The following is a 23,284-nucleotide window of genomic DNA, read 5'->3' on the forward strand; positions in this document are numbered from 1 at the left end:
AACTTAATTATTTGAGTCCAAGCAAGAGCAAAAAGGAAAAATATTTAAAAAAACGGCTATTTCAAGTATGTTATCTTGTCAACATAAGTAAGCATTCCTTTTCCTGGAGTACTGAAGAGGGAGGCTCAGGCCAGAGAATCCAGTGGCCCTTAAGTTCCTGAACTGTGATTCAGGATCCCATTGTGTCCTCCTTGCAGACCTGAGCTGATAATCAGCCATCATTCTCTTAACAAGAAGACAGGCACAGTTTTGTTTTTTTCTTTAAAAAACAACACATATTTATTTTTAAGATTTACATAATCTTTGGGTAATTCAGAATTAGCTTAGGCAAGACTGGGAAGTTTCTGAGACTAATGTTTCAACTCCAAACCAAGATCAATAGCTTATAAGATTGGTGGAAGGATTAGAGGACCTCCTAATAGAGGATGAATAAATGGCTACTGAAGACAAAACCCAATATAGACAGAGGCTTTCCTGCAGCATCCATCATAATTTTTAAATAATCTGTCACAAATATTAAACATCTGATCAGACCCACAATAATACCCATAGCTTGTTTGCATTTTGCAAAAGTTTCCACAAATAGAAAGCACAGAATCAAAAATTCTGTAAATTTCAGAATCATACTTAAATTATTTGATCCTTTATATTAATAATAAAAATTAAAAACTGACATCTACCCAGTGTATTCTTGGTCTCCACACCAAAAATTATTTCCTGCTGACAGAATGCTACCTTCCCTACTCCCAGTATTCATGATTCAAAGCTTACAATAAGTTTGTCAAATCAGAACGTAAAGCAAGCCAGGAATTCCTAGGCCCGGAGAAATGTAAAAGACTCGTTCTATACAGCAGTTTAGTGGCCTGGGTGCTCTACCTGTTGCGAAGCAGTATCAGACCTGAGCTGCGTGTGGTGAAGAGAAGTAGAAGGTTGTTCTGTATTCTACACACCCCCACTCCCACTGCCTTGGCTGGTTTCCTGGGGGTTTCAAGGTGGAGCAGTTGTCTCCCAATAGGACAGTTAGTTCCCTGAGGACAGGGCCTCCCCAACTCTGGCCTCCCTGGAAGCAGGGTCTGGTTCAGCCCAAGTGTGAGCACATAGCAGGTTCTCAGTAAAGGGATGAAGAAAACCAGTATGTACTGAGCACCTACTACGTGCCAAGAGCATAGCCAGGGCAGGAGCTTTCATAGATTCATCACAACAGCCCTGCGAGGTAGGAAGCAGAAACAAAGGCTCAGAGAAGAGAATTTGCCCATGGTGACACAGCTAGTGAGTAGGGGAGCATTGGTTTGAAAACCCAGTACTCCTTACTCCAGTGCTCTTTCTCCTGCCTACATAAGCCAAAGTTTGGCAGTAAATGGGTACTCCAGCTCCAAACTTCTTTGGAGCTCACATGTTGGAGTCCCTTGAGCAAGTGGGACCGGCCTCAGGAGTCCAGAATCAGGTCTTAGGAGCCCTGGCTCCCCAGCATGACTCTGTGACCATGAGCAAGTCTTTTAGCCTCTCCAAGCCAGGGGCCAGACCAGTCCTGTGTGGTTCTCAACCAGTGGGAGGGGGCATCACAAAACTACCCAGGGAGCATGTTTGCAAATGGCACGTGGGTGGGCCTCTGCCACTGCTCTCTGGAGAGGAAGGGTGGGCATGGCAATCTGCACTCCCTGTTGAGAATTAAGCATGATCTCTAAGGTTCTGACCTCTAAAGTTGACTCCACGCACGGGGAACCACCTCCTGCACTCTCTGAGAGAACTTCCACAGAAGTTTGGGAAGGTCAAAGAAATCTAATCGGGATCCTTTTAGGCAGAAAATGCTTAAAAGTAATTTGGGAGGGAGAAGGCCATTTTAAAGGGAAAGAAAAGGAGGCAATCAGGGGATGTTTGGGGGTAGGCATTAAAAAGAAAGAGTTGGAGTACAAGGTACAAACCCAGCTGGTAGGACAAGGTCAGGCCAGGCCAAATCCAGAGAAATTAGGGTTTTGACATCTGACTTGCCCGGTGTCTGCCATGGGACTGTGCATCATTGCCTCAGACACAGATAGGGGTGTCCTCAAAAAATATCTTGAGCCTATAACTTCAGGCAGGTCTTAGAGAATAAATGCAGGTGCTAAAGGCAGAAATGAAAACACAACTCAAGTGACACAGACAAAATCTGCCGGATCCACTCAAATGCCCCCATTTCTACGAAGTCCTGTGTGACCTACAGACACTCTAGGTCTGTGGCCCCTCCTGGGTGCACAGATAGCACAGCAAACCCATCTCTCTGCTAGCACCCAGCACACTGAGCATACGGAATTAAAACTGCCCATTGACAAGTCTCTCTCTCCCACTGACTGAACTGTGAATAGCTTGAAGACAGACTGTATCTTTCATCTCCATATGGAGAGGGAAGGTAAGCTTATCAATACTCTTTTCTCATAAGCACTGAAGCTAAGGACCAGCCAAACCTGCCCAAGTACCAGAAACAGATGACTCCAGGGGCATGGACCTGGGGAGCAACTTTGTTCTGGAGGAATCAAGCATTTTCCTGTGTCCCATACAACTTACTTGCCACCCCACCCTCACCTCCCCAAGCCACCCTGTACTGGGCACAGTCATAATTTGGGGGAATTTCTTTAAAACATGAAATTTCAAGCAATGCAGAGTGCTGGCTTGCCGGAATAACATCATTCAAGAGAGGAAATCAAAGTCCAGCTTTGGCAGCCCTGGTGGGAAAGGCAGATCTTGCATCCACCAGTGTAGAAGGAAAGGAGGACCAGTCCAGTAAGAAGCCTAGGTGTATGCCCATGTGTGGTGGAGGCTTTGGGCTCACACACCTCGTTGTGGCTACAGGGAAGGCTGGACCTGGTTCCTTGCCCTCAGGCCCCTGGAGCCCCAGAGCTTTTGCTGACAGAAGACCCCAGAGCACAAGAAGCAGGCTGGAATTGTCAGGAACATGGTCTCCCCTGATGCAGGGTGGCCAAGAGAACAGCCGCAGCATGCCCCAATGAGAAGGGTGAGGGGGGGCTAGCCAAGGAGCCCATACTCAGCAGCGAATTTTCTGGAAGCCATGCAGTGTGGTCTTTCCATGCAGGTAGATATCCTCATCTGTGCCCTGGTTAAGGTGCTTCACCATGTTCTTCTCAAAGAGGAGCGGGTGGTAGGCGCCCATCGTGCAGGCAGTGTCGAAGAACTTCTGGTAGTAGTAGCAAACATCAGTCTTGCGCTTGGAAGGGAGGAACTCATAAACATCCACCTGGTCACACAGCGTCATCATGACAATGATGCCTGGAGAGGGAAAAGAGGTGAGTCCTGCTCAACAACCCAGCTTAGCACCCTGGAGCTCTGCCAGTGGGTCTAGGAGCTCAGGATCACAAATTTGGAGGGACTGTCCATGGGGTTTCTGTTTGTTACTGTGATTCCCAATCTGAGTCTCTCTGCTAAACCAAGCCCAGCAGAAAGTTCCTCGGGCTGCAGGACCTGGTGCACGCAGGTCTTTCCTAAATGCTAGCACACTGAAGAACTCAATCAATGAATTTATCAATCTTGATGAGTTACATGTGTGGCTATATGAAGACAGAAGACAAAACAACTGAACCACTGGGGAGGAAATGACATCACATGTATATAGCACTTCATAGCATCTTTACATCCTAGAGGAGCCTCTTGGATGTCCTATTTGAGGGAAGGTTGTATCTTATAGTATGTGCAGGAAACAGTTTGTGTTTATGTACACGTTTGTGGTGAGGAGGCTTTGGGCTCACATACCTCATTGTGGCTACAGGAAAAGCAGACCTGTTTTTTTTCTCCCTTAGCTGGGAGGAGGGACAGTGGGCTCTGTTGGTTTTAATGAGCTCTCTGTTCATTCAGGAAAGGAGATGAGACTCCCAGGGAGTGATGGGCCATGGGCATGAGAGCAGTACCTGAGATTGGTGCTCTCTGGGGAGGCAATGCAGAACAACAACATGCATACCAAGTGACAGGAGACTTGTGCTCCCACCTGAGCTTGCCGCCTACTGGCTAGGTCAGCTTATGTAGGATATGTCCGCTCTCTGGGCCCCCAGCTCCTCATCTGCCCAAAGGGAAAATCTACCCACCCCTCATGCCCCATAGCTTATTGTTAGGATTAAATAAGACCATGGCTCCAAGACCCCATTTGTAAAATATAAAAATAGGAAATCTTTATGATGGAGCAGTTCTCACTGAGAGCAAAACTGTTAAACTGCTAGTAGCAATGTTGTCCTGAAAGAATCAGATATGGCAAAGCCCTACTTCTGCCCCCTAGTCTAGTGGAGAAGAAAAGACAGATCTGCAACAAACTGGTGCTGTCACAGCAGGACTGCTACTAGAAATTACAGGAGGGAGCATTTCCCATGAGAGAGCACGTCAAGAAAACTTCCTGGAAGCCCTGGTGTGGGGTCCAGGGGGTAGTAGGCTGTGGCCGAGAGGGATGGGACCAAAGGAGAGAATTTGTGGTAGAGGAAACAGCACAGGCAAAGGCAGGGCAATAGGACAATGGGAAAGTGTGTTTGTTCCCCAGGATGCTTTCCCAACTCCTTCTGCTCAAAGGGGCTCTAGGAGGAGCCCCAGATGTACCCAAGACTTTGAGCTGAATTAAGACAGTATATCAGAACTTACGGGATGTGGCTAAAGCAATACCTAGAGGAAAATTCATAGCTGTAAATGCCTATTAAGAAAAATCACAAATCAATAAACTAACTAAATGTACCCATCCAAAAATTCAAGAAAAAGGCATGAAGACATGATACTGTAACTAAAAGCCCCAATCTCTTTTTATAAGGAAGGGAGCAGATATTCACAATCTTATCTATTCATTTATTCAGGGAACATTTGCCAAAGGGCTATCCTGTGCCAGACCCACAAAAATGAATTAAGCACAGTCCCCACCGTGGAAGAGTTTGCAGTCTAGTAGGGGGGTAGACCCCCCTACTAGACCCAGAGGAGGGAGCTTCTACAATACCTGTGCACATACACATAGACATACACAGCCTCTGATCCCAGCCCCTTCCTCCTGAGCTCCCACAGCTCTTTACATGCACCTAAAATGCCCATCATGCTTCACAATTCATTCTTCTATCAGGGCCGCGACTAAGGTGCTCAACTAGGGTGAACAAATTATCAAAATTTTGAATAAAGACAGGATCTGCATGGCCCATTTTTCCTTTTGTTTCAGGAATATGACTTGGCCCAGCACTCTTACTGATTCTTAATTCATTCTTAATTCATTTTTGTGGGTCAATATCAAGATATTGATATTTTGTTCATCAAAGATTTCTTTGCATTAATTGTGATTTTTCAAGATATCACAGTAAAATATCTGGATTTCTCTTGATTACTGAAGGTTTTGGCACCCGTTTAAACTGTATGCTCAAGGTAAGTGCCTCATTTGTTTCATACGTCCAGTTCTGCTTCTCCTGCTTTCCTGCCTCTTGTTTATGTGCTTCCCTTTACTCCATCTCTACCTGTTAAATCCTCCCTCTTCTGAATTCCTGGTTCAAATGCTACTTCTTTCATGAAGTTGTGTCTGACTGTCCATCTAGAAGGGAACTTCTCCCCCATGACTCAGAGGCTTCTCCCTTTCCTGGCACAAACTGAGTGTGGCCTCATTGGCTGGTTACTCTAGACACCTGTCAGAATTCCCACACCAAACACCCTAACAGGGAAGGATTCTATCTTATTTATCTGTCTTAGATAGAACTTGGCACAGCATTTAAGCAAAGAAACCTAGCAATTGTTTGGTGAACAAATGAATGAATTAATGAATAAGATCCAAGAAGAAAGCTCATCTCTTCTAAAAACAAATGTGAGCGGTCCTTCCACAGACATGGACTCACCAAGCATCCCAGAGGATGGAGGATTTGGCTGAATCTCCTCTGGGGAAATTTCTTGAAGGATGTCCCACAGCTCCCAAGGCATCTGGGGCTTAAGGATATAAAAGGGCTGATCGGGATACTTTTTACGATAGCTCATATAGTTGTTAAAGAAACTGTAGTCAGGATTCTGGTACCACTGAAAAAGAAGAAAATGGTCTTTTTAAGAAAAGAAGTGTGCCACTGACAGTGTCCCTTCAGGCAGTCATCTGTATCTTATGGAGAGGGGAAGGACCACAGCATAATCTTGGGACACAGCACTTTTCTCAGAGCAGATACCAGACTTCTCCACATCGCAGCTCTCATTTAACAGCAGAGGAGAGCCCAGCCTGGTGCCTGGGCTTACAGGGAATTTTGAACTTAGTGACCCCAGAACAACTTCAGACTTCAGGATCACAGAATCTGGAAATGACATCAGAGCTGAAAGGGTCCTTAGACACTGTCAAACTCCACCTCTCCTTGATAAAGTTGAGAAAACTGGGGCATATGTTGCCATATCTGTGGGATTGGAGACCTTGTCCTGGCTTGGGCAAATATGAATTCTAACAGAGATCAGTGGAAAATATGGAAAAGGAGGTAGGGAGAGTACCAGCTATTGGTGGATCCAACTTGAGAATTAAGTGTTCCGAAAATAGTGCTCTCTACCTAGAGTCCTTTAAGCCATTTTGCTATGGCTACTATAGCCTCTATCAGGTACAGGCCACCTGACATCCAGAACAAACATGAGAGGGCTGTTCCAGAGAGACTGAGACTCCAGCAGGCCTGGGACTCATGTCTCCTTCCCTGAAAGAGTTGATGTTGCAGATCTGGGCCCTCTACTTGGTAAATCCAACCCTGGAACAAGTGACTACACCTCTCCACATTCCAGGTTCCCCATCTGTAAAATGGGAACAACCATGCTTCTGTTTACTTCCTTGTGTTGTTGCAAGAATGCAATGAGAAGAATTCTGGAATTTGGAAGTCTGGGGCAAATATGATGTCAGATTATTTATAATAGTGATAGCAACATCTGTCTACTCATGTTGATACTTGTCAAGGATAAATGCATTAGATGAACACAATCCATTCCTCATCATGAGAAATTCAGCCTCCTTTTTTCTTATTTGTTTTTTTTTTTTTAGTTTTTATTGTGGTAACATACATACAACATAAAAATTCCCATTTTAACCACTTTCAAGCATACAGTTTAGTAGAGCTGATTACATTCACAATGTTGTGCTACCCAACACCACCATCATTACCACTGTCCATTACCAAAATGTTTTCATCACCCCAAACAGTAAATTTTGCACCCATTAAACACTATCTTCCCATTCCCTTCCCCCACCCCAAACCCAGGCAGCCTGTACTCTATTTTCCTTCTTTATGAATTTGCACACTCTGGTTATTTCATATAAGTGTAGGCATACAATATCTCTCTTTTCGTGTCTGGCTCATTTCATTCAACATGAGGTCTTCAAGATTCATCCATGAGCCTCTAGTACTCTTAACATATCAAAATTAGGAGATAAATACTTGGCAAGGTGGGGTGGGCCATGGAGAGCAGCTGGTATAGGACAGGAATGCTTCTGTTCCTACTAGTCCAGAGGAAGTGGGCTACCCTAAAACTAAAAAAGCCTACCCTCAGGGATGGCCCAGATCAGCCATGTCTTTAAAACTCCAGGAACTCAGGAAGTCTGTAGACAAATTGGTGAGCCCACTCCTGTTTCCCATGCACATCCACTTACCTTTGGGATATCTGAATGGTATATAGACGGGTCCCACACAATTAGGATTCCTTCATTGTACAAACTGTCTTTGAGGAAGCGCTTTTCTGTAGTGACCAACTGTAGGAAGAAACAGACAAGACAGCACTTACTTACAATTTACTGTAAATGTTTGGTTCACAAAACAACTGACATATCTGGGCCCTGAGACTCCAGAGCCCCCAGTGAGGCTTCAAGTTTAGGTGCAGCTTTTTACTTCATTGGGAAGAAGGTAAAGATGCCATTCTGAACTGTGGTGGATCTGAAAGGACATTTTATTACTATCAGTCAGCTATAGGACAGAAAGGGTTCAACTCAGATTTTAAGATTACTGGGGGAACAGCACAGTGGAAATGGCACGGCATACTTGTACCTTGAGTCTCACCTTGTATAGGGTAAGAGGACTGTGATGACTAAGTTCATGTATCACCTTGCCTAGGTTATGGTGTCCAGTTATTTAGTCAAACAAGTGCTGCCCTGATTGTTACTGTGAGGATATTTCATGGATTCAAATCATCAGTCAGTTGATTGCATCTATGGCTGCTTACATCTACAATCACCAAAGGAGATTGCCTTCAGCAAGGAGAAAAGTCTCATCCAATCAACTGAAGGCTTTAAAAGGAGAACTGATGATTTTAGCAGATAAAAAGAATTTCTATCTCTACTCCAGCTTCTTGGGAATTCATCAAAACCTTCCTCAGGGTTCCCAGTCTGTGGCCTGCCCTATGGAATCTGGACTTGCGCAAATGAGCAGACACATGAGCCAATTCCTATAATAAATCTAATAATATTTACATTTATATATATATATATATATATATATATATATGTATGTATGTATGTATGTATGTATGTATCTCCTATCAGTCCCATTTCTCTGGAAAACCCTGGCTAATAAAGATTTGGAACCAAGAGTGGTTCTTAAGAAACAGAATCTTAAGAATGAGATTTTTGAGTTGGGGCTTTTGGAATTAGTTCTCTAATCTGAGTAGATTCAAATGCACTAAGGACTCTGCTTCCAATGATCAAGATGGCACTGACAGTCCACAGTGTGAACTGGCAATAGAGATATGAAAAACAATTACTATTGGATACTGCTACTCAAATGCTTATAAGAGCAAGGCTCGGGGGGACACTACATTTGATATCTTAACAGACATCTGTGGAGTTAAAAAGTATAATGAGGTTGGCTGATTATTCCTAAATATACTGGATACAGCTGTTAAAGAAAGGGATGAACTCAAGGCTTCAAATTCCCAGCTTAAGTACTGAATAAAGGACATGAAAGTTGCTATGTGTGCTCTGAAAGACACTCTTATTTCTTACAGCCACAGATTTGAGATTTCAGAAAACCAGACCAAGTCTCATTGTGTGAGTGCCTGAATTTTTTCAATTTACATCATAATTCCAGGTGTTAGTTTTAAAATCAGAATGTTATGCAGTCAAAAGTATCTCTAAAAATCCTTTTAACCACCTATAAAGTATTGTGTACAGTTTTTACACATTTACACATCATGATGGAGACCAACATATTATCTCTCTAAATGCAACACAGACACCAGTTTCTATAGCCCCAGAACAGGTCATTTGGAGCACCAGATGAAGGAGTTGGCTGTGTGTAAAGACCGTAGTGTAGGAAAAAAATATGCCTATTGATATATGAGAATCTCACCAGGTTGGTGAGATGCTCAAATGTTGGGAGGCTGCCAGGAACTGCAACTGGCTGGGGGAAACAGTCACAGCTCCTCTCCTGCAGGGGCTACATTCAGTCCTGGGCTGGCCTAGTTTAAATATGCATGTACTAAGATGCCACATGATAACCCTACTGGAATGATTTTGCAAAATATATTAAGACCCTTTAAAGAGACATATTTACATCCTTTGGCTCAGTAATTCCACTTTGCGGATCTCTCCTAAGAAAGAATCCAAATTCAGGAAGCAAAATATGCTCAGAGATGTTAATCAAATTATTTATCAAAGAAAGGAAAGTGCAATAGCAGGAGATGAAAGATGCTGGGCTTGCAGCCAGAAAGACCTGGGCTCAAATCTTGGCTTTGCCACTAACTTATCCTATGACCTTGAGCCAGATGGGTCATGCTCTAGGCCTTCATTTTCTTATCTTTGCATGGGGACAATGCTTGCTCCGCTCTCTCAAACAGAAGGTTATCTTGAAAATCAAATGGGGTAAATAAGTGAATGAAAAAGACAGAAAAGTGGCACCAAAAGCTTAGAAATGAAGGGATCATTCATCACAATTAAACAAAGAAAGCTAAAGCTGATATATGAGGTTAGCTGTCAGAGAGTCACCTATGGGAAATGAATTCACTTGGGAGATGATATTGCCCAGTTGAAAACTGAGAATAAATCACAATCAAACCAAGGATTGACTGAATATGGAAATAAGAATCACAATTAATAACCCTTCCCCACCTTGATCGCCATCACAAAGGGAAAGGGAGATGGTCTGTGTGCAGACGGAGGAACAGCAATTTGTGATGAGCCTCTAGGATCACTCAGCACCACTCCCCATCCCCTCACCCCTGTAGCTTCTTACAGATGTAGGAAGTCCCTGGAAACCTGAAGAAAATAATCTCATTTCCTTGGTATATCTTTGAGACAAGAAATATTGGTGGGTGCACCTTGGCCAATGAACTATGTACTAAGGAGCCAAAGGTAAGACAGTCCCTGCCCTCCAGGCAGTGCTAAGCTAGTGGGGAAGGTAGACAATCAAATGATCATTAAACACACTGACATACGTGTGACAGCAGAGGCAGACACCAGGTGCAGGGGTGAGGATGGCCATGAAGTGAGTATTAAAGAACAAATGTGAACATGCCAACCTAGGAAAGTGCAAAGGCGAGTGGAGGATGTCCCAGACAGAGGGAGCAACATGTGCAAGTCCTCAGATGTGAGAGTTATGTGGCAAAGTTCTAGGTGGCACCCAATAGTCACTCTTTCGTTACTCCTTGGTAGCAAACCCCTTAATTTTTACCTCAGCAAATGGCTACCTGAAATAGACTACACTTCTCAGCCTCCCTTGCAGCTAAGTGGCCACATAATTAAATTCTAGCAATGATGTGTAAGCAAGAGTGACTTCCAGGAGGTGTCCTTAAAGGCAGGAGGCATGCCTTTCCTCGTTCCTTTTTCCTTCCTGCTAGCTAAAGGTGGATGTTGTGGCTGGAGCTTAAACAGTCATTTTGGGCCAGGAAATGGAAGTCACATGCTGAGAATGACAAACCCATTAGGTAGAAGGAGCCTGGGTTCCTGACACTGTGAAACACAATAATAGCTCTAGAATGTCTACCTCTGGATTTCTTTTACATCAGAGACAAATACATTTTTGTCTTAAGCTAGTGTTTGGGGATGGGGTGTTCCTGTCACTTGAAGCCAAGCATAATTCTAGTCAATATAGTGGATAGATTGTTGTTTGCTATGGTTAGGATACAGAGATAAAGCTCAAAGACATCAAAGAAAAGGCTGGTGAGGTAGGCAGGGACCATGCCACAGAGCTTAGGGTTTCTTCAGAAGGTTACAGGGATCACTGAAGGATTTTAAGTGAGAAGGACCTAACCAAACTAGTGTTCTGGACTAGTGTTTTTAGAGGAAAGGAGACCAGATAGTAGCTATAGTTGTTGTCTAAGTAAGAAGCAACAGGGGAATGGAGAAGAAAGTTACAACTGTTAGGATGTGCGGAACTAATTGGATGTTGAAAATGAAGGAAAAGCGGGTTAAAGGTGACACTTGGACCTCAGACCATTTGCTGCAAGGAGAGCACAAATAAAGGAGTAACTGGTATGTGTGGGGGGATGGGCTGGCAAGAGGTAGAGATTTGAAGTTTAAGGATAGGACAACTGGCAAAGAATCTCACCGCTAAGAGGTGCTGGGAACCAGAAATCAAACCCACATCTTTTGACTTAAAGCACTGTCCTCTTGCCATGCGAAATGTTGCAACTTCCAGCACAAGGCATTCATTGCTATAGTCCAAATGCAGGGAGGCTTTCTGACAGAGGGGGCCTTGCAACTGCGCTACCTACCCCATCCCACCCTGGCCCCAAACAGCAGCTGGTGTCCTGAAAGCAACAAGTCCTTTCTTGAACTACACTTCTTTCTATGCACAGTACTGATGATAGATGATTTTTTCATATTCATGAGGTTTAAAGATAACTGAGATTTAAGAAAAATGTCTTTTTCTGACACAGCCTCTCTCCAGCAAGAGTCGCATAGTGGGCAAAGCAGAAGGCCAAGGCAGCAACTTCTGGTTGCCTGAGATTTTTCCAGGATCTGTGGCTTCATTGGCCTCAGAAAGTCCGAGGGAGATGCACAAAGTTTTCTCCTTTTCTGTAAATAATCATAATGAAACAATAACAATAGATGCCCTTTATTGAGGCTTATTACATATTAGGTACTGTGCTAAATACTTTCATATATTACCTCAAGTTCATCTTTACAATAGTCCAAGGAGTTAAAAATTCAAGTTCATCTTTACAATAGTCCAAGGAGTTAAAAATTTTTTTTTAATTAGGGAAGTTGTGGGTTTATAGAACAATCATACATAAAATACAGGATTCCCATATACCACCCCACCACCAACACCCCACATTGATGTGGAACATTTGTTACAACTGATGAGAGCATATTTTTATAATTGTACTATTAATTAAAGTCTATGGTTTAACTTAGAGCTGACTGTTTCTATATGTAGTTTCAAGGATTTTTAAAAATCTTTTATTCTGTTGCCATATATACAATCTAACATTTCCCCTTTTAATCATATTCAGATATCTATTTCAGTTCTGTGAACTGTGTTCACAGTGTTGTGCTATCATCATCACTGCCAATTACCTAAACATTTCCATCATTCCAAATAGGAGCTCTGTAAAATTTAAGCCTTAACTTCCCATTCCCTTTCCCCACCCTGTCCCCTGGTAACCTATATTCTAGATTCCATGAGTTTGCTTATTCTAATTGTTTTAAATCAGTGAGATCAAGCAATATTTTTCCTTTCATGTCTGGCTCTTTTCACTCGACATAACGTCTCGAAAGTTCATTCATGTTGTCACATGTATCAGGACTTCATTCCTTTTTACAGCTGAAAAATATTCCATAGTATGTATATACCACATTTTATTTATCCATTCTTCGGTTGATGGACACTTGGGATGCTTGCATATTTTGGCAATTGTGAATAATGCCTCCATGAACATCAATGTGCAAATATCTGTTCAAGTCTCCACTTTCACTTCTTTGTTGTATGTACCTAGTAGTGGGACTGCTGGGTCATATGGTAGACCTATACTTAGCTTTCTGAGGAACTGCCAAACTGTCTTCCACAGCAGTTGCACCATTTTACATTGATACCAGCAAAGAATGAGTGTTCCTATTTCTCCACACTCCCTCTAACACTTGTTATTTTCTGGTTTATTAATAGCAACCATGCTAATGGGTGTGAAATGGTATCTCATTGTGGTTTTGATTTGCATTTCCTTGATATCTAATAATATTGCACCTCTTTTCATGTGCTTTCTGAACATTTGCACATCTTCTTTGGAGAGACATCTGTTCAAGTCTTTTGCCCATTTTTAATTGGGTTTTTGTCTTTTTGTTGTCAAGTTGAAGGATTTCTTTATACATTCTGCATAATTAAGCCTTTATCAGATATTTTGTTTATAAATATTTTCTCCCATTATGTAGGTTGTCATTTTACTTCCATGATAAGGCCCATTGAGGAACAAAAGTTTTTAATTTTGATGAGGACCCATTTATCTATTTTTTCTTTTGTTGCTTGTACTTTGGGTATAAAGTCTAAAAACTCATTGCCTAACACAAGTTCCTGAAGATGCTTCCCTACATTTTCTTCTAGGAGTTTGAAAGTTCTAGCTCTTATATTAAGGTCTTTGATTAATTTTAAGTTGAAATTTGTATATGGTGTGGGATCTGCTTTTTTTATTGGCAAACAGAGCTCCAGTTTTCCCAGCACCATTTGTTGAAGGGACTATTACTTCCTGATTAAGTGGTCTTTGCCACCTTGTCAAAAATAAGTTGGTCATAAATGTGACGGTTGATTTCTGAACTCTCAATTCAATTCCACTGGTCTATGTATCTTCCCTTGCACCAGTACCATGCTGTTTTGATTACTATGCCTCTATAATAAGTTTTAAAATCAGGAAGTGTGAGTCCTCCAAATTCATTCTTCTTTTCAAGGATGGTTTTAGCTATTTGGAATCCCTTACTCTTCCATTTAAATTTGATGATTGGCTTTTCCATTTCTGAGAAGAAGGTTGTTGCAATTTTGAATGGGATTGCATTGAATCTATAAGTTGCTTTGGGTAGTATTGACATCTTAATGATATTTAGTCTTCCAGTCAATGAACATAGAATGCCCTTCCATTTATTTATGTCTTCTTTGTTTTCTTTTAGCAATGTTTTGTAGTTTTCTGTGTACAAGTCCTTTACATTCTTTGTTAGCTTTATTCCCACATATTTGATTCTTTTACTTGCTATTGTGAATGGAATTTTTTTCTTGATTCCTTCTTCTGGTTGTTCATTGCTTGTGTATAGAAACACTACTGATTTGTGGATGTTGAACTTGTATCCCACCACTTTACTGAATTCGTTTATTAGCTCTAGGAATTTTGTTGTGAATTTTTCAGGAATTTCTATATATAGGATCATACTATCTGTGAATAGCAAAATTTTTACTTCTTCCTTTCCAGTTTGGATGCCTTTTATTTCCTTTTCTGCCTAAGCATTCTGGCAAGAATGTTGAATAACAGTGGTGACTGTGGGCCATATGCCCATTTTATAGTTAAGGAAACAGATTCACAGGGCTAAGCAACTTGCACAAGTCACAGAGTTAGTAGCTAGGGGAGTCTGAATTTGAGCCCTTATGTCTGGCTCCAGAGTCTACACTTCTAACATACATACTACACTGCCTCAAAGAAAGAGGAGAGGATGGGGCACCCATGCTCTTGGGAGGCTGTGTCAAAGGAAGCTTTGATGATGGTGTAGAACTGTCATGAGAATTCTACTACTAGTCTAAGTTGTGGCATGCCAGCTGTAAGAGCCTTTCGGGACTGAATCTAAACCCCTAATTTCTCAGATGGGTAAACTGAGGTCCAGAGAGAAGAGACTTGTCTGAGGCTACAAGGTGTGTTTGAGGCAAAGCCAGGACCAGATCCCAGGGGTCAGGTCTGAACACAATATTCTTTCTGCTCCAGCAGTGCTACACTCATAAAACCACTGGTCACACTAACAGGATCTGGGTCATCCCCCGTTCTTGCTATACACATCAGGGAAATGATCCTTCACTAGAGTGACTTGAGATGAATGAAAAAATAATCCAAGAAGATGTAAAAATAAATGCTAGTTTTATCAGGAGAGGAGAAAGAAAAAGTGACCTGGGGCTGGGATCTGGTGGATGGAAAGGGGATTAGCAAACAAGCACCACCATCCCCCATCCCCCCAACATTAAATGGACATGGCTCTGAACATACCTACATTAATTCTGGTGACCCTTTGTGTAAGGTTCAAAGATTTCCTCCAAAAAAGATAGCCTCAGAATTGCTCGGATCTTCCAGGAAGAGTTGCAGGCTTCACTGCAGAAACTGTCCAGAACCATGGTACTGTGAAGCACCCAGGAAAGGGTGGGATGAATTAAAAAAAAAAAAAAAAAAAACTGCTCGAGGGACAGGGAGACGGGTTCTGGCCCTGCTTTGTGTCTAACTCAGTGGGTCACTTCCTATCTCCAAGCTTCAGGTGCCTTATTTATAGGAAATGACCACTCTTTAAGGCTCTGCCTGGTGACCAGCCATGCCTGGACAACATTTTAGTCTGTCATTTTTTCTAACTACAGCAGAAGGGACTTGGGAGAGAATAAAGCTCTCCCCAGATGTACCTGCATTTACTCCCATGGGGAGCAGGACCCAGGTTTGGGGTTCCCCGGGGGCCCTCATCATGAGAATAAGTCATTGCCAGAGCAACAGAGCCCCAGGGAACACCTACCAGGAAACGGCGGCACCAGGGAGGTGCGCTTATAGCTATTTTACAGTCTGTTTAAAGCAACCTTTCCAATTACAAAGTAACAAATGTTCACTAGAGAAAATTAGAAAATATGAGAAAAGTTTAAAGAAGAAAATAATAACCACTCAAAACTGCACTCTCCAACTATAACTAGTCTCTATGACTATTTTAGTCTTTTTTTATTCCACAATATTTCCCCCTGTATATGTAGTATATCTTAAGCAGAGTCTAGACTTAGTGATTTTGTTAAACTCACACAACAACAGTTCAGGTCAATGGCAAATACCCAAAGGAGGGGTCAAAATGCTTGTAGTTCTCAGAGTTACAGTGTGGCTGCAGAGTGCTTCACACAAGCATGGCACTCTGTGATGTAGAAGATACTTTCACATGTATGAACTCAATGTCTATAAATGCTCCTGTGAAAGAGACCACACCTTATTATTCCCTTTTTATAAAAGAACAAACAAGGAAGAGGAAAAGGACTTTCCCAGGCTCACATAACTAGTAAGTGGTAGAGCAGGAATAGGTCCCCTCAATCCTGATCCAACAGTCTTTCTGCTGAGTATCAATAAATTGTGTAGGTGTGTGTGGGTGTGGGTGTATGTGTTTTAACAAACCTTTGAGTTTCTAAGTACTTCGCAAATGATAGTAATATTACCTTTGTGGGTACATGTTATTTACAAAGCTCATCAAACGTGTCTTCTCATTTATTCCTCATGATATTTCTGAGCCCCATGCAGGGGGTGAAAAGGAGGCTCTGAGAGATTATATAAGCAGCCCAAGTTCACACAGCAGGGATGCAAACTTAGGTCTGTTTGACTCCAAATATTGCACCTTTTCCATTGTTCTAGGCAACCTTCATCCAACAACATTAAGCAGTGCTAAAACATAGAGTGTGTTTTGGCTCCCAGATGAGTTGCACAGCTGGTCAGTACTATAGAAAATCAAAGAAGGGGGGGATAGGGTCTCCAGTAGATATGGAAAACAATACAGAGGTCCTGGGCCTCACAGGCAGATCTTTCTGCCGTTAGCGGGATCTGGACAAAATGCACTCAAACAGAGAGAGGGGAGCTACGCTTGGTACCCACCTACAAACCCCAAATCAGAAGGCCCTGCAATTCTACATGGCATCAAAGGAAGGCATCAAAGAGCCTTGAAGAACTGGAGGAAGTAAATGTTGGAAAGTACTGATTGATTGACAAAATAAGCTATGAAATGGACACACAAAGGAGTATCATGAAGCTGGGAGACCTCTATGAACAGATACAGTGTGATTTCCAGAAGATATTGTTATGTGAGAAAAGCGCCACATACAGTATGCTCCATTTTACGTATGAAACAAGGAGAAATAAGAAAAGATACATATACCTGCTGATCTTTACAAATAAAAACACAGGGAGGCCAAATCAGAAAACAGCAAAATTGGCCACCTACAAAGGGTGGTGTTGGGAACAAGGTAGAAGAAATACACGAGCAAGTGACGCTTCCCTGAGTATACTTTTTGGGGATAGTTTTGCATTTTGCAATCATTTTGATGTTCTGCATATTTTAAAAAGAGGAAGGGAAAGAAAAAGCTAAAACTGACACCCGACAGAAACAAACAAATCCAGTTGAATTTCAAATGAATTTGATAATCACAGTAAAAAGAAACAAACAAAAAAATGAATCCAGGTAACTTAGGTATACATTATTTTAACTCTATAACCTTAGTCTTGGGTGGGGCAGGGGGGAGAACTACAAACAAATCTTGAACTCTTTTTAGTAGGTGTGTTTTATATAGCAGTATAGAAAGTAATTTTGAAATTCTTTTAGATTTATAGGTGTGAGCAAATAAAGGTGTTGATGTTGGGAGGCAGGGTTCTCACTGTGAAAGAAGGGAGATACAAATACAGAATGGAGAAGGAGGAAAGAACCTTGTGTGGATAGACTGGATTTGGAATCTATTGTCTCTACAATAGGCATATTTACATATATATGAATGTTATATCTATCTATATAAATATGTATATAGGTATATGAATGAATGCATGTTCATTTGTATTGTATGTGGATATAGTTGTGTGTGTGTATGTCCTAGCTCTGCCTGCTCAAAAGGTCTAGTAGCAAGGACACCTGGTAGCAATGAGTACACCTTAAGCCCAGAGTTTTCTAATACCAGTTCTCACTTGCAGGAATCAGGGCTCTTTGGAAAAAATGACTGAAAATAATATGGGGAAATGAAAACTTCCCTGGATTTCTTAGTGTTCTTGCAAAAAGCCCTGGCCTCCTCAGATTCTTAACATACCATGAGATCTTGATATGAAAGTAATTTGTCCAGTTATTTCTCTGCTCTAATCCAAAAATAATAATGAAATCTCTTTTATCTCCACAAGAGGGCAAATGGTTAGAAATACCCCAAGGTTTCAGGAAGACTGGAGCAGCTATCTCCCTAGATCTTTATATTTCAAGGAAGAATGAGGCCAAGGGAACTTGGAGACATCTCTTGTTCGTAAAAGCTGAGACAGGTAGGGCTAGCTCAAAACTGGAGAATTTTAATTTATGTCAAAGATTGGAGTAAGAAAGAAAGAAACTCTTTGAGGAGGAGGAAGACTGCTGCCTCCTGCTCTTTAAAAGCAAGAAAAAAAAAATCACATTTTTTCCATTCCTTGCCTATGGACTGTCTTAGCTACTCATTTAGGACATTTGACTTGGCCCTCATTGCATTGCCCTAGGGGTTAGGAATCTGGCAAAGAGGGGCCAACACATTTTTATGGTATTTAATAAGAAATGTATCTCATATGCACATTTAGGATAAAATTTTTAAAAGATAGATAATAATAGCCCAACAGATAGATACAAAATGAGCTGGAATATCTTGTTATGCCAGAAAGTGTGGAGTGTTAAAAAAGGGGAAATGATGAAGGCATGCATGTCATAGCAAACAAAAGCTAGCTTGAAGGAACTCCCACTGGCCAAACCTGGGATAATCGGAACACAAAGGAATTTAGAAGAGCGACAAATTATAAGCCATTAAAAAAAAAGAAGAAGAATACGTGAATCCTTACCAATAATAATTAGATTGAAAGGAAGGAAGAAATAAAGGAGAAAGGAGGGCTCTTGCATAGACCAGAATTCCTGGTGCCATCTGGATAATATGGAGATGCTGGAGTTAAAAAGTCTTCATTCTGCAAACATCATAGTAATGATTGATTCAAGCAAAAGTGACCAGTGAATGCTAAACACAAGAGGAAATTTTCATGAGAAACAGAATATTGATATGGTTTTAAAGTGTTCGCCCTCAGATTACAAGGGAATAATAGTCATGTTTCACAGTGGAGAAATCAGACACCACATTAAGGAGGTGAACAAAATTAAAATCAGCTATGAAGGGCAGCTATATTCCTCAAAAATGTTAAAAGACAAAGAAAGCCTATGGAAATATTCCAGATTAAAAGAGAATAAAGAGACATGATAACTAAATGTAACACCTGATCCTGAACTAGCTCTTATACTAGAGGGAAAAAAAAATGTAATAAAGGACATTATAGGTCAATTGCCAAATTGGAATGCACACAGATTAAAGTATGGTATCCGTGTAAATGTGTGAAGTTGGTAACAGTACTTTGGTCACATAAAGGAATACCCTTATTCTTAGGAAATACAACTAAAGTATTTAGAGATAAGGACTATGATATATACAACTTACTCTCAAATGAAAAAATATTATGAAAAAATTATTATGAAAGAGCAGATGACACAGCAAATGAGGTAAAATGTTAATATTAAGAGAGTCTGAATAAAGGGACAGGAATTCTTTGTATTATTCTTACAACTTTTTTGGAAGTTTAAAACTCTTTCCAAATAAAAAGTTCAAAAATAAAATACGAATTGGAGGATGTTTAGCAACAATCCATTGAGTGAACAGAAGGTTGCTTAGATTACACTTCATTCACAAATATTTATTGCACACTTATTACACAAAAGGCACTATTGTAGGCACTTGGCTATATCAGTGAGCAAGAGAGACAAAAATACCTGCCCTCATAGATTTTAGTTTATAGTGAGAGAGCTGGGCAATAGTGAGATGAATAAATATGGTGACGGGAATGAGAAAAAGTGGACTTAGAGGGTGTCACCAGCGAGCTAAGGACCAGCTGTTGAGGGGCTTTGTCCTACCATGGCTCTGTCACTACCCTCTGTGTACAAATTGTGCAGGTCATTTCCCCTTCTCAGGCCTCAGACTACACCCTTGGCTCCACAAAGGCAGGGAACATGTTTGTTTCTGTTTTATTGTTGTGGCCTGCTGAGTCCCAGCTCCTCTCAAAGTCTGGCACACAATAGATGATCAAAAAGAATTTCTGAAATGAATGAATGGCTAGTTGATCTCCAAAGTCCTTTTCAGCCCTGTGATTCAAATACCCTTCAAAACACCTCAAAGGAGATGACATCACTACAGATTCTACAGGTATCAAAAGGATAATGAGGGACTATTATGAATGACTTTTTGTCAACAAATTTCACAACCTAGATGAGATGGTCAAACTCCTTGAAAGACACAAACTACCAAAGCTCAGTCAAGAAGTAGATAACCTGACAAGCCCTGTAACTATTAAAGAAATTGATTTGTAGCTGAAAACCTTCCCACAGAGAATATTCTAGTCCCAGATGGCTTTACTGCTGAATTCTACCATTTAAGAACTGATACCAACTCTATACAAACTATTCCAGAAAACTGAACAGGTGAGGAGGGAAAATTTCCTATCTCACTCTATGAGATACCTACTCTTGCCCTGAAATCAAAACCAGACAAACACATTACAAGAAAAGAAACCTCAAACTAACATCCTTCACGAACATAGATGGAAAAATTCCTAACAAACCAACTGAACGTGTAGACATTTTGTGCTTGGAAGAAACTTTGATGCAAGCACTGGTTATGGGTGCTGGCTGAGCTGAAATGGATTGTTGAATCAGGTAAGAGGTCGTTTTGAAGATGGTTTCCATACACTAAATACAGGCTTTGATTTTACTCTTCTGGGATTCAGCAGTGCCCTCACAGAAACCCATGCAAAAGACAGCTTTCGCCTTGTCCAGACTTCAGGTGTACACTGGAGTGTACACTTCTTTTACATTGTGCCTTTACCACTTTTGTGGGGAGGAGTCTTTTCTCCCTAAATTCAACTAAATTGATTCCCTTGGTGGGAGGAAGGCATTGCATTCTCCTGCTTTTCCCCCACTGCAGGCAGGGGGGCTTATTTGCTTGACAATGGAATCTAGGGCAGCGGGCTGCACAGCAGATAAGTGAACCACACAAGGAAAAGAAGACTGAGGGCTGCTCTGGCATGTTATTAACCACTTATAGCCTGGAGTTTGGCATATGGGAAGGCAAACTGAGTCCAATATCAAGCCACAGCTCCTTCTCTGATTCTGAAAAATATCAGTGATTTATATCAAGTGTGGTGGCCAGAATAAAGGAGTCCCAGAACTGATGATAGGCATCATGTCTAAATTTCAGCTCCCAAACAATGATGCCAAAATACTGTGTCAAAAGAGTTCCATCCAAACCAGCCAGCTAGTTCTAGAAATAGTGGTAGTAGTTGCACAATATTGTGTATGGACTTAAAGCCACTGAATTGTACATGTAAAGATTTTATGGTTAAAATAGTAAAATGTAAGTTTTGTGTATTTTGCCACTGTTTAAAAAATTAAACAGAACAAAACAAACAAACAAACAAAAAACCCACCCAATTTACCCTGGCTGTTTATAGATCTGCTGTTGATGGAAAATCCCCCCCCCCCACACACACACACACTTATCTGGACACTGGTCTGTCAGCATCTTGAGAAGAAAAACTGGCACATAAAGAAAGCTTTGGAGATTTAAAGTGCTGGTGGCAAACAGACCTGGATCCAAATCCCACCTTTATCACTTCCTGTCTGGGCCCTGAGCAACTTACTTAAACTCTTTCAGCATCCTCATATAAAATGGGGATCACACCTCACAGGCTTGTTGTGAAGGTCAAATGAGATAATTTAATAAATGGCACCAGCAGTTATTTGGGGATAAGCCCCATTAAGTAACTGGGGTGGGTCCTGGTTGAAATCATGCCCAGTCAGTAGATTTTTTCTCCCCAGCCAGTATAAAAGCTTCTAAGGAAGCTACTGTATCTTCTTGTCCCATTGTCTCCACACACATCACCCACACCCCCAGCCCCACTGCTACAACAAAATCGGAATTGAATTTATTTAAAGACACACATTTAACCAACAGGAAAGACCACATTTTTTTTTTTTTTTTTCTGCTGAAGCTCATAACAACACCTGGCAGTGGGGCGAATATCTCTAAATAGAGATGCTGAGCTGAAACCTCACAATATGATACCATTCTCTGTCTATAAAAAGCCCTCTTCTAAATACCCCACACTCTTGCTCCACACTAATCTTAGCTCAGGGGCAGGAGAAAGAGGGAGAAAACAAGAAAAGTTGCCCCCTTTTTTTTCCATGGCTTTGTTACAGCCCAGATGCACAAAAGGCCCGTGTCATCAGCTGGAGGTGACGTGTGCAAACGCACGCCCAGCTGCCCACAGAGAGGAGCTGCTATCAGGAGGAATTCTGTGTCTGGGAAGAGAATGAGCCACCCAAGGCAACGACACCCAAAGCAACAGCCAGTCCCTCGGCAACTTCCGGGGCCAGGTGCTCTCTGCCTGCAGTGGTGAGGACTGTATCCTCATGCACAGAAACAGGCACAAAATAGCTAGGACAACTGACCAGGGCAAAAGACAGAGAAGACAGGGTGCCAGCTCCCCACGATATCAGGATGAGAAGAGCAATGAGAGAAAGGTGTTCATCACAGTCCAGTACCACAAGAAGCACAGTCACGGAGCTGCCTGTGACTAGACTGTTAAAGGAACCACCGGTATGTAGCGCTGCTTATGGAGGGAGAGGAGAGAAGGTCTGAGTGCCTGGGAGGACGGGAAAGGCCTTCCTGAGAGTGTGCAGTGGACCCTGGGAAGTGAGCCAGCCTCCTTGCAGCCCTAGGATTAGGGAACACAGGGATGTGGACAGTATAGAAAAAAAAAATGTTGTAATTCAGTGGAAAATTGTGCATTGTCTACAGCACACCCACCCCTCATCAGATTGAGTCTATGGAGTGATTTTGCAAATCTCTGTAAATTGTAGATAGCTGTTAATATACGTAAACTCATTCTTTCCCAGTGTCAATTGACTTGCCTCACCCTTCTATGGAAAATCCAGTTTCATTACTTCACTGCTCATAAATTTGTGCTGTTTTGACTCTTCCTTTGAATCAGTCCTAACGTCTTCCTGGTTCCCTCACATGAGTAAAACAAAATCTTTAACAAATGTACATGTTCATTTTTATTTGTATATGAGAGTCATGATTTTACTTTTTTCTGAAAGTTATCTTTTAATGGAAATTTTGCCTCCCTTCTGCAGGGCACCTCTCAAATGGCCCCAAGCTGGCTCATCATCCCTGCTGGGAGACCAGAAGCCTGGCACAGGCAGGCTTCAAGCTTCCCCATTGCCACCCGTATGGACCATTGGCCGAGTGAAATGCTCCACAGTTAGTAGCTCATTTGATCCTACAAAGACCCTGCATGGTAAATTTTCTTATTCCCTGTTTACAAACAAGGGAACTCAGGCTCAGAAAAATAATTT

The 23,284-nt window shown here is 41.7% G+C and overlaps 1 protein-coding gene across 7 annotated transcripts in view; it reads right to left on the minus strand.

Moving 5' to 3' along the window:
- Positions 1–260: 260 nt before the first annotated feature.
- The window catches only part of ST6GAL1 (ST6 beta-galactoside alpha-2,6-sialyltransferase 1), a 130,679-nt gene continuing 107,655 nt past the window's right edge, over positions 261–23,284 (minus strand). For all 7 annotated transcript variants that reach the window (XM_037838628.1, XM_037838608.1, XM_037838619.1 and 4 more), the window contains 3 exons: positions 7,592–7,690; positions 5,829–6,003; positions 261–3,261 (listed from right to left, as the gene is read on the minus strand). In XM_037838628.1, the coding sequence (XP_037694556.1) occupies positions 3,020–3,261; positions 5,829–6,003; positions 7,592–7,690 (516 nt within the window). In that variant the 3' untranslated portion in view covers positions 261–3,019. The remainder of the gene's footprint in view (positions 3,262–5,828; positions 6,004–7,591; positions 7,691–23,284) is intronic.

This window comes from Choloepus didactylus, chromosome 1 (genome assembly GCF_015220235.1).
Source record: "Choloepus didactylus isolate mChoDid1 chromosome 1, mChoDid1.pri, whole genome shotgun sequence".
Taxonomy (NCBI): domain Eukaryota; kingdom Metazoa; phylum Chordata; class Mammalia; order Pilosa; family Megalonychidae; genus Choloepus; species Choloepus didactylus.